A 10,301-nucleotide genomic window follows, 5' to 3' on the forward strand; every position below is an offset into this window, starting at 1 on the left:
TGGGTGCTTTAGAGGATGCAGGAGCTGCTCTGGAGCCAGGACCTGGAGCTCAGTCTGCGGGGATCCAAAGGAGCTCCTGCTTGTGCGTGAATCTGCCCTATCCAAAGGGAAATCCGCCCTATCCAAAGGTGGGAGACATCAATTCCTGGTTTTCATCACCCAAAAATAGCACTTTGGGGACATTTCTCATCACTTTGGGGTCATTTCTCATCATTTTTTGGATCATTTCTCATCACTTTGGGGTCATTTCTCATCATTTTTTGGATCATTTCTCATCACTTTGGGGTCATTTTTCATCACTTTGGATCATTTTTCACCATTTGGAGTAATTTTTTACTCCATTGGGTCATTTTTCATCACTTTGAGTCATTTCTCATCACTTTGGGGTCATTTCTCACCACTTTGGGGTCATTTCTCATCACTTTGGGGTCATTTCTCACCACTTTGGGGTCATTTCTCATCACTTTGGGGTCATTTCTCATCAGTTTTCGGCTTATTTTGGTGTTATTCTCCCTATTCATAGCTGGAGGTTGGAACTGGATGATCTTTAATGTCCCCCCAAGGCCCTCTCTGCGCCACACACACCCTCCGGGCCCTCTCTGTATCCTCCCATCCCCATCCCGCCTTCCTCCTCCTCTTTCCGTACGGCAACATGGCGGCGCGCGAGGAAGCGGGAGCGGTATGACGGCGCCGCCATGTTGCCGTACAGCTCCACCGCCTACTTCCGCTTCCGCCGGAAGTCTCCCCTTTCTCTCGCCCTCCGTGCGCGGCGGCAGGCGGACGCGTCAGGCCGCGGCTTCGGTGGGATCCGCCGCCATCCGCCGGTGCAGCCGCCGCAGCCGCCGCCATCGCCGGTGCAGCCGCCGCCATGACGGAGCAGATGACGCTGCGGGGCACGCTGAAGGGCCACAACGGCTGGGTGACGCAGATCGCCACCACGCCGCAGTTCCCCGACATGATCCTGTCCGCGTCCCGCGGTGAGGGCCGCGCCGCGGCGGCGGCAGGGACCCAGCGGGGGGGGGGTGTGTACACGGACGAGAGCATCGATGCGGGGGGGTGAACACACCAATTGGAGGGGACGAGACCATCGGGGTGAGGGTGTCAGAGGGGACCATTGGCCTGGTTGCCCCCCAGAGCCTCTCCTGTGCCCCACATCCCACCGCAGCCCCCAGGGTTGGAGCTCCCCCATAGGCTGTGCATTAGAGGCAGGACCTGGTGGTGGGGACAGAGCAGCAGTGATCTCACCCCCTTCCCTTGGGCACCTCCATTGGGGTCACCCGCCCGTTGCTTTGGGGCTGATCCCACTTCCCCCCTCCTTGTTCCTGTTATCCCAGACAAAACCATCATCATGTGGAAGCTGACGCGGGACGAGACCAACTACGGGATCCCACAGCGTGCCCTGCGTGGGCACTCGCACTTTGTCAGCGACGTGGTCATCTCCTCCGACGGGCAGTTCGCCCTCTCGGGCTCCTGGGACGGCACCTTGCGCCTCTGGGACCTCACCACGTGAGCCCCGGGGGGGGCTGCGGGTCCCCCCCCATTGTGTTTGGGTGCTGGGGTTGGGAGGTGAAGTTCAAGCAAGGCATTGGTTGCATCCAAAGGAGGGTATCCTGCCCCTCTGCTGTGGTCCACTTGGATCCTGCATCCAGTGTGCTCAGCATCATGGAGCTGCTGGAGCAGGGTTGAGCAGCAGCTGGAGCAGCTCCATATAGAGACAGGTTGATGACATTCGGGCGGGAGGAGAGAAGCTGTTGGAGACCTCGGAGCAGCTTCAAGGGGGCTACAAGGATGGGGAGAGGGACCTGCAGCAGAGGTAGGACAAGGGGTGATGGAACTGGAACAGGGAAGTTCAGGTTGAAGATAAAGAAGCTCTTCCCTGTGAGGGTGGTGGGACACTGGAGTGGGTGGAATGGAGAAGCTGGGAATGCTCCATCCCTGGCAGTGTTCAAGGCCAGGCTGGATGGACTCGGGGATGATATGGTCCAGTGTGAGGTGTCCCTGCCCATGGCAGGGGTGGGAGCTGGATGATCTTAAAGCCCTTTCCAACCCAAACCGTTCCATGATCACATGAATCCCAGCGCTCGTGGCTCTTCTCAGCTCCTCTCCTGATGATTACGCCTGACTCATCTCTGATCCTTTGGGATCTGAGGACACGTCCTGCAATTATGATGGGAGAGAGGCTTTGTGGGGGCTCGAGCCCCTTTTGGCTCCATTGGGGGTGCAGGAGGAGAGGGTTAGCATCACCAGTACCAGCATTCCATGTGGGCTGAACTCATCCTGATGCTTCCCATGCTTCTTCGCTCCTTCCCTACTGTAGACCACTCCAGGGGGTGTTTTTCCTCCCAAATACTTGCATTTCCTCACCTTTTTAATGGGATTTATCCATGGTTTTCCTGCTATTCCCTGTGTCTCCTGCAGTGGCACCACCACCCGTCGCTTCGTGGGTCACACTAAGGATGTCCTGAGCGTTGCCTTCTCCTCCGACAACCGCCAGATTGTGTCGGGCTCCAGGGATAAGACCATCAAACTCTGGAATACTCTGGGGGTCTGCAAGTACACGGTGCAGGTGAGCTCCCACATTCCATAAGGAAAAGCTTTAGGTCCCTTCCCATCACTTATGGTTGGGGATTAGGAGGGGTCTGAGGGATGAAGGAAAAGCCATGGAGCACGGGTCTGATCCTGCAACACCCTCTGAATGGCATGGGGAGGACTCATCCCTGTCTCCTCACCATGATCCCAATCCCATTACTGTTTCCCAGGATGAGAGCCACTCGGAATGGGTGTCCTGCGTTCGCTTCTCCCCCAACAGCAGCAACCCCATCATCGTGTCCTGCGGCTGGGACAAGCTGGTCAAGGTGAGTTGGGATCTAGCAAGCCCAGGCTGGAATTCTTCCACGTTCCCAGAATTTGGGGGTGCAGGAGCAGCGTTCATCCCCTTTTCCCCTCATCCAGGTGTGGAATTTGGCCAACTGCAAGTTGAAGACCAACCACATCGGGCACACAGGATATCTGAACACGGTGACAGTGTCCCCTGATGGCTCCCTCTGTGCCTCGGGGGGAAAGGTACATGCAAAGCTCCATATCCCAGGATCCCTCCCCCAGACCTGGCTCATCCCAGTGCTTCCCAGTCCTTCCCTGTATCCCACAGGATGGGCAGGCCATGCTGTGGGACCTCAACGAGGGCAAACACCTCTACACGCTGGATGGAGGGGACATCATCAATGCTCTCTGCTTCAGCCCCAACCGCTACTGGCTCTGCGCAGCCACCGGGCCCAGCATCAAGATCTGGGTATGTCCCTGTCCCCATCCCGATGGAATTCCATTGGGAACCCACCTCTTCCCCAGCCTCCGCCAGGCCGAGCTGTGATGAAACACTTCATGCCATCTGAGTGCAACCATGTGGAAACCCAGAGGCTGTTTCTGAGCACCCCTCATGCTGGATCGGGAGCTAGATCAGGAGCTCCCGGCAAGGATCCTTCATTCCTTCCCCTTCTTCCCACAGGATCTGGAAGGGAAAATCATCGTGGATGAGCTGAAGCAGGAGGTGATCAGCACCAGCAGCAAAGCGGAGCCGCCCCAGTGCACATCCCTGGCCTGGTCTGCAGATGGGCAGGTAAAATCCGTCCTCTTGTCCCTGTCCCTGCATCCCAGCCCTGGGAATGGGGATTGGGGGGGATCCTCCAAGCATGGGGACAGTTGTGCTGCACTCCTGGGGTCATCTCTGCCAGCAGGAGCTTCCCTCATTCTTCCTTCCCCAGCTCCTTCCCAGTCTTCCCATTTTTTCCTTCCTTTCCCTCATTCTCCATCCCACTACCGGCACTCACCAGATTTCCCCTCTCCTGTGGGGTTTGGGTCCTCAGCCCTCAATGCTCATGCTCAAGGTCCTACCTTCCCATCTGATCCACCTCTTCCCGGTTTTCCCTCTCTCTGCAGACTCTCTTTGCGGGATACACGGATAACCTGGTCCGAGTATGGCAGGTGACCATCGGGACACGCTGAAGCCCCACTTTGGGAATCCCAATAAACTAGCGCTCATCACCACTTCGTGTCCAGTTCTGGCTCCTTGCTTGGATCAGAGCCCAGTCCCCATATTCCCAGCTCCAGATTCCCAAAAGTATTGTCCCCAGCCTCAAAGCCACTGGGGATTCAGTCCCACAGCACTGAAATTATGTGATGGAGGGAGGACATTCTGTGTCCTTCCAGTTAATGGGGGGCTCTCGTTCGTTCCCAGACTCTGGAAGAACCTGGCAACACACACACAATTCCCAAGGAACCCCAGAATTTAGCTCATTCCGGAGGCACTGGTGGTCTCCTCATCCCCACCAGGGATTTTCCTTAATAAAGGGAAGGATTTAAGGTGGAATATAGGCACTGGGTCCATGCCTATATAGCCATTCCCTATGGATCTGGGATTGAATTGCTCATTCCCAGCCAGAACTGAAGGGATTCAGCTGCCACATCCAGTGGGTGGCAGTGAGGCAGCACTTTTGGGCTTGACCAAATCCAGTTGGAATTAATGAGAGATCCAGTGATGGATCCATGGAAGACCCCAGTTCCAGGGCACAATTAAAGCCGGTTTTGTTGGGAATTGGATCCTGGAAGCTTCCATTGGGATGTCACCAAGGCCAAGGCACAGATTTACAACCTTAATCTTTATTATTTGACATAAAACTAAATCTCAATTTAATTCCCATTTTAGCCAAAAATAGTTGGAAGTAGCTCTGGAATGCCAACAGGAACAAAACCCCACCAACAAAAAAGAGGGATTAATACACAACCGAGTCTCTGGATTGAGCTGGAATCTCGGGAGCAGCCGAGACAAATTGAGAGGAAAAGGGAGCAAAAATAAATACAGGAGCAGGAACGTGGGATAAGTGCTGGGGAATGGGATGGAGATCCCAAAAACAGGGAATACCGCAGGGAAAAGCGGGATGGACTCCAAGTGTGGACACCAGCCCGAGTCTGAGGGAGGTTGGAAGTGAATCCCAAAGGAATCCAGCCTCCTCAGTGCAACCAGCGATGGAAGTTGGGGAAGATGATGATGGGAGGTTGGTTCAGAATGAAGCCAAGAGCTTCATGACACTGAATCCCACCGGGATGTCATCCGTTGGGAATGGGAGAGAAGAGCTCCTGGCAGCAGGAAAACTGCCTCTGAGGTGGATCCTTCCCTAATTCCAACCCAAACCTGGCTTTGGATCCCGGGAGGAGCGGGTGGGGAAAGGAAATGGGTGCAAGACAAGTGCAATGCCAGATCCCAAACCAGGATCCAAAGGGCAGGAAAAGCAGCGCCAGATCCCAAAATGAGATCTGAGTGGCAGGAAAAGCAGCACCAGATCCAAAAGTAGGATCCAGATGGAATCCAAGGAGCAGGAAAAGAAGCATTGGATCCCAAACTGGGATCTGAGGGGCAGGAAAAGCAGCGCTGGATCCTAAACTGAGATCCAAGGGGCAGGAAAAGCAGCACCAGATCCCAAGGGCAGGAAAAGCGCAGGATCAGGCACAGATCTTGATGCGGGTGCCCTTGGCCAGGATGCGGAAGAAGGGGAAGATGCGCTCGCGGAAGGAGGCGTTGAAGGTGTGGATGTGGCTCATGTTCTCAGCATTGTAGAAGCAGAGCTGACCCCTCTCATAGTCCAGGTAGACCACGAAGCGCCGGGGCCGCTCTCCCGGCGTCAGGAATGTTTGCTCCGTGGCCGTCAGCGCCTGGAAACGCTTCCCATTGGTGCCCACGCACCAGATCTCCCTCTTCTGCTGCGCTCCCATCGGCTTCTCCTTGCGCCGCGTCGTCTCCCGGGCAGCTCCCACCGCCCAGCCCCGCCTGCCTCCCACTTCCACTTCCCAGTAGTGGCGCCCGGCGCTGAAGCCCTGTGCTCCCAGCACGCAGAATTCCCAGTCGAAGCGCTTGGGATTGTCGGGAAGGTCCTGGCGCCGCTCGCCCAAGCGCACGCTGCGGCGGTCCAGGGACAGGCTGAGCCGCGGGTGGGCCGTGTCCGGGTCCAGCGTCACCTCCGCTGCGGGACACAGGGAGAAAGGGGTTAAGGGGAGCCCAAAGCCCCATCCGGGATCCCAATCCCAAATCCTGGGGATGGGGTTAAATCGCTTCAATCCTCCTTTTAACCCCGTTTCCTCCTTTTAACCCTCAAACCGCAACTCCAGGATTGGATTCAGCAGATGGGAAGAGATGAAGGGAGAGGGTGGGAAAAGGAGGTGCTCTGTTTCCAGAGGAACCCCAACGCCATGCAGAGGGAATCCCACCATCCCTGTGGATCCAGGGAGTTTCCCAACCCGCTCACCTTGAGGGACTTTGTAGAAGACTTTCTCCATCTTCCTCATCACCACGTCCTGCAGGAAGTAGTTACGGTATTTCTTCCCCACGTCCACAGGCACCATCTCGGGCTCCTGGAATTTCATGTTCTCACATCTTGGGAAGGGGAAGGAAAAGCGGGATTGAGCACTGGGAACAGGGAAGGGAACACACACCAGGAGAGGGCAGAGATCTGGGCTACAAGTGGCTGCTTGTCCAGTGGAGGGGATAAATGATCCCTATGGACTCTAAGATCCCTTTCCCAGCCTTTCCCCTCTCCTATATGTCCCTCATCATCCCTAAATCCCATCTTCCTGCTTCTAGGAGCTCCCATCACCACATTCACTCCAACATCCATATGACACCCAGGTTCCAAACTCCCCATGAAGGCCTTTCACCCCACCCCAGAAAAGCCATTTAGAGCAATGGGAAGTGACTGACCTGATGAAAGTGCCTTTGATGTCCTGGGAAAGGAGGAATCCAGGTGGGAAATGAAGAGAAAGACAAAGATCATCAGGAAAGAGTGCACCCAGAGGGGAAGAATCCCATCCATCATGGAATGGTTTGGGTTGGAAAGGAGCTTAAGATCATCCAGTTCCAACCCCTGCCATGGGCAAGGATACCTCACGCTAGACCATGTTACCCAAGGCTCCATCCAACCTGCCAGGGATGGAGCATTCCCAACCTCCTTGGGCATTCCAGTGTCCCACCACCCTCACAGGGAAGAGCTTCCTCATCTCCAACCTGAACTTCCCTGTTCCAGTTCCATCACCCTTTGTCCTATCCCAGCTGCAGGTCCCTCTCCCCACCCTTGTAGCCCCCTTGAAGCCGCTCTGAGGTCTCCATCAGCTTCTCTGCTCCAGCTCCCATGTCCTCATCCCGTCTCCTATGGGAGCTGCTCCAGCCTATGAACACCCTATCCCAGCTCCCTGGCACAAGTCCCATCGGGACTCGGCTCCCTTGATCCCGAGGGAAGCAGACCTGGAGCAGCTGCAGCCCATCCTGCCGGCTCTTGTCCTCGGCCTCGGCCAAGAGGCGGCGCAGCGCCGCGCTCTGCTCCTGCAGCAGCCGCACGTTGCTGCTCTGCCGGCCCATGAGGCTCTCGTAGCGCTCCTCCAGCTGGTGCAGCAGCAGCACCTGCTCCCCGACCAGGAACTGGTGCAGCAGCTCGAAGTCCGACTCCAGCTCCTTGATCTCCAGCTTCATCTTGTCCTAATGGGGAGGGAAGCGCAGGCTCAGAGACCGGAGGTGTGCTCCAGGTCGCACAGCACAGCGGGTCAAACCCCAGGCACTGAGCTCTGATCCCATAGGGAAGCAGCTCCCACAACCCATGAGATCTCCAAGGCTGCAGCAAAGGGACTGCAATGCCTCCAAGAGCTCAGATCCATGGGGAAGAGAGGAAGAGCTTTCCACTAATCCCACGACTTCACATCCTCCTGACTCCAAGGGTGGGTTATTCCTTGGCAGGTGGAAGGCTGAGAAATGGGAGCTGGACATGGATCTGACACAGATCTCGCATGGATCTTACCCTCAGCTCCGTGATCTTCTCCTCTTCGTTGGATTTTTGCTTCAGCACCAGCTCCAGCTTCTTCTTCAGTGGCTCCAGGTGGCTCTGGAGCTTGTTCTGAGGGAAAACCCACACCTCAGGCACAGGAATTCCCTGCCTTTCGTCATCCCATCCCCATCCTTCCCCTTCCAACCGCCCTAAGATCTCCAGGTTCTGTGACTCCAATGGGATCAGCCGAGGGCTCCTCATGGGCATCCTCATCCCATCCATGAGGGAAGCGACACCTTCAGGAGGTGCAGCACTAAGGCAGGCCGAGGAGCTGCGTTCACCCCAAACCAGCCCCACTCCATCACATCCATGCGGGACTGGCTGAGCTCATGTATTCCCTATTGGAACGGCTCCATCCAGCTTCACCTTCATTCCCATCCTCCCCATCCCAACCCTACCCAACCTGTTCCCAGTGACCCAACCAGCCAGGCCAGACCCACCCCACGGCACAGCCCCATTCCCCCCGCCCCCCCGGGCCCCAGATCCCATTCCACACCTTATAATCCTGTACCACCTCCTCGAGCGGCACCACGCTGTGGTGCTTGTGGCTGCGGGACTCCCTGCACACCACGCAGATGGCTTCCTCGTCCACCTCACAGAACAGCTTCAGCGGCTCCTGGTGCCGCTCGCAGCGGTCGGGGGGGCCCCCCAGGGCAGCGGCGGGGCTGGGGGGCAGCAGGCGCTGCGGGTGGGGGTGCAGCTGCCGGATGATCTGCACCATGTTGGCCAGCTGCAGGTTGGGCCTGAAGCTGCGCTGGAAGAAGGTTTTCCTGCACTGGGGGCACGTGAAGGTCTGCAGCCGCTGGGGCTGAGCGGCCCCAAGGGGCGTCGTTGCCGGCTCTTCCTCCTCCTCCTCCTCTTCCTCCTCCTCCTCCACGTCCTCCTCCATCACATCCTCGTCGTACTCTTCCTCCCCGAAGTACAGCTCCCCCCGGGCCCCCCCGCCCCACATCCCCTCCTCCTCCTCCGCGGGGTCCCCCCATAGCTCGGGGTCCTCCTCCTCCTCCTCGCTCCACATCTCCTCTTCCTCTTCCTCCTCGGCGCCATCCTCCTCCTCCTCCTCCTCCTCCTGCTCCACATCGAGCTCTTCCTCCTCCAGCTCCTCCTCCTCCTCCTCCTGCGGGGCCGGGGCCTCCGCGTCCCCTCCGGCCCAGAGCTGCGCGATGCAGCGGCGGCAGAAGTTGTGCCCGCACCCGATGGACACCGGCTCCACGAAGTAGTCCAGGCAGATGGCGCAGATCGCCTCCTCCTGCAGCGTCTCCACCGGGTCCAGCCGCGACCCGGAGCCCGCTGCCGGGGCCGCCATAGCGAGACCGCGGCCTCCGGACCGAGTCCTCCCGCTCACCGCTGCCGGAAGCGCCGCTCTGGCCCCCGCCGGGGCCGCTCTGTCCCTCCTCCCGCCGCCGCCGCCGCTCCTCTCTATGGTACAACCGACAGAAGCAGCCGCGGAGCTTCCGTCTTCCGTCCTCTATGGGCACGTGACAGGAAGTGTTGCTATGGCAAGAGGCTCTCGCTTCCGCGTTGAGGGCCCCCTTATCGCGGGGGCTGCCGGCGGGTTTGTCTACCCGCACAACTCGGTGCTCTTGGAGGACTGCTCCTGAGGGTGGGCGTGGCTTTCGCCCTACCAGCCCTCATGGCTCAGGGGGTAGAGCGCCAGACTTGTAAGAGGATACTTGAGGGTTCGAGTCCCGCTTACGGAGACCTTTAACCTTTATAACTCACCCCAGATTTTTTTTTGTTGCCCCCGCCTTCGCCGGGCTCCGCCACCCCCGAATCCCCCCTGGCAGGACTCCCGGAGCGGCCGCACGCTCGTAGCTCAGCGGAGGCACCGGGTGTCCCACCCCGTTTCTGTAGTGTAGTGGTTATCACGTTCGCCTCACACGCGAAAGGTCCCCGGTTCGAAACCGGGCAGAAACACTCGGTTTTTGCCTCTTTATTTTTCCTTTCTCACCTTCAACGCCTCAAACGCCCCGTCCCGCGGCGGGCAGCGGGGAAAGAGCTCCCCGGGGCCGCGCGGGTCCGGGTCCCGGTTCAGGTGCCGCCGCGGTCGCTGCCAGTCCGGCGGGGACCGGGGGGCGTCGCAGGGGCAGCCCGGCTAGCTCAGTCGGTAGAGCATGAGACTCTTAATCTCAGGGTCGTGGGTTCGAGCCCCACGTTGGGCGCGTGGTTCCTTTTGCTTCTATTGATCTTATTTTTGCTTCCGCACACACTCCGGGGGTCTCCGAGAGCATCCCAACCAAAAGCCGTTCAAGCTGGGTCCAATCCTAGTGCCTAACCCTCTGAGCAGTTACCGTGGGGTGTCTGAAGCACTTCTCGCATGGGGTTGGCATTTTTTGGTGCTGAGGGATTCATTCATTCACTTCCTGCAGCTTTCCAAGGGGAAAGCAAAGCTTTGATTCCTCATTTGCAATGAAACCAGCGACTTGAGCACACGTGGAGGAA

The 10,301-nt window shown here is 57.9% G+C and overlaps 2 protein-coding genes and 2 non-coding genes across 4 annotated transcripts; 3 read left to right on the forward strand and 1 right to left on the reverse strand.

Annotated features, from left to right (window-relative positions):
- The first annotated feature begins 692 nt into the window (after nt 1-692).
- On the forward strand, nt 693-4,367 carry RACK1 (receptor for activated C kinase 1). Its single transcript, XM_057430756.1, has 9 exons — nt 693-697; nt 861-977; nt 1,335-1,506; nt 2,419-2,566; nt 2,760-2,855; nt 2,953-3,063; nt 3,149-3,289; nt 3,503-3,613; nt 3,934-4,367. The coding sequence occupies exons 2-9, from the start codon at nt 869-871 to the stop codon at nt 3,997-3,999; spliced, it is 954 nt and encodes a 317-aa protein (XP_057286739.1). The 5' UTR covers nt 693-697; nt 861-868; the 3' UTR covers nt 4,000-4,367.
- A 267-nt stretch (nt 4,368-4,634) lies between these two features.
- Nucleotides 4,635-9,177, reverse strand: TRIM41 (tripartite motif containing 41). Its single transcript, XM_057430746.1, has 6 exons — nt 8,356-9,177; nt 7,833-7,928; nt 7,286-7,516; nt 6,746-6,768; nt 6,294-6,421; nt 4,635-6,011 (listed from the first exon to the last, which is right to left on the reverse strand). The coding sequence occupies exons 1-6, from the start codon at nt 9,163-9,165 to the stop codon at nt 5,494-5,496; spliced, it is 1,806 nt and encodes a 601-aa protein (XP_057286729.1). The 5' UTR covers nt 9,166-9,177; the 3' UTR covers nt 4,635-5,493.
- Nucleotides 9,178-9,703: 526 nt separating this feature from the next.
- TRNAV-CAC (transfer RNA valine (anticodon CAC)) lies at nt 9,704-9,776 on the forward strand. The gene has a single exon. It is a non-coding gene; the product is annotated as a tRNA-Val (tRNA).
- A 172-nt stretch (nt 9,777-9,948) lies between these two features.
- On the forward strand, nt 9,949-10,021 carry TRNAK-CUU (transfer RNA lysine (anticodon CUU)). The gene has a single exon. It is a non-coding gene; the product is annotated as a tRNA-Lys (tRNA).
- The last annotated feature ends 280 nt before the right edge of the window (nt 10,022-10,301 follow it).

This window comes from Pezoporus wallicus, unplaced genomic scaffold (genome assembly GCF_028554395.1).
Source record: "Pezoporus wallicus isolate ANWC-B61680 ecotype Strahan unplaced genomic scaffold, APGP_CSIRO_Pwel_v1 contig_11611, whole genome shotgun sequence".
NCBI classification, from domain to species: domain Eukaryota; kingdom Metazoa; phylum Chordata; class Aves; order Psittaciformes; family Psittacidae; genus Pezoporus; species Pezoporus wallicus.

Excerpts from the sequence above, each read along its gene's own strand:
- RACK1 (XM_057430756.1), top strand. The coding sequence starts at position 869 with ATGACGGAGCAGATGACGCTGCGGGGCACGCTGAAGGGCCACAACGGC. Across the intron at positions 978-1,334 it reads GATCCTGTCCGCGTCCCGCG|ACAAAACCATCATCATGTGG; the intron begins GTGAGGGCCGCG and ends CTGTTATCCCAG. Across the intron at positions 3,290-3,502 it reads GGCCCAGCATCAAGATCTGG|GATCTGGAAGGGAAAATCAT; the intron begins GTATGTCCCTGT and ends TTCTTCCCACAG.
- TRIM41 (XM_057430746.1), bottom strand. The coding sequence starts at position 9,165 with ATGGCGGCCCCGGCAGCGGGCTCCGGGTCGCGGCTGGACCCGGTGGAG. Across the intron at positions 7,517-7,832 it reads AGAAGATCACGGAGCTGAGG|GACAAGATGAAGCTGGAGAT; the intron begins GTAAGATCCATG and ends CCTCCCCATTAG. Across the intron at positions 6,012-6,293 it reads CTTCTACAAAGTCCCTCAAG|CGGAGGTGACGCTGGACCCG; the intron begins GTGAGCGGGTTG and ends TGTGTCCCGCAG.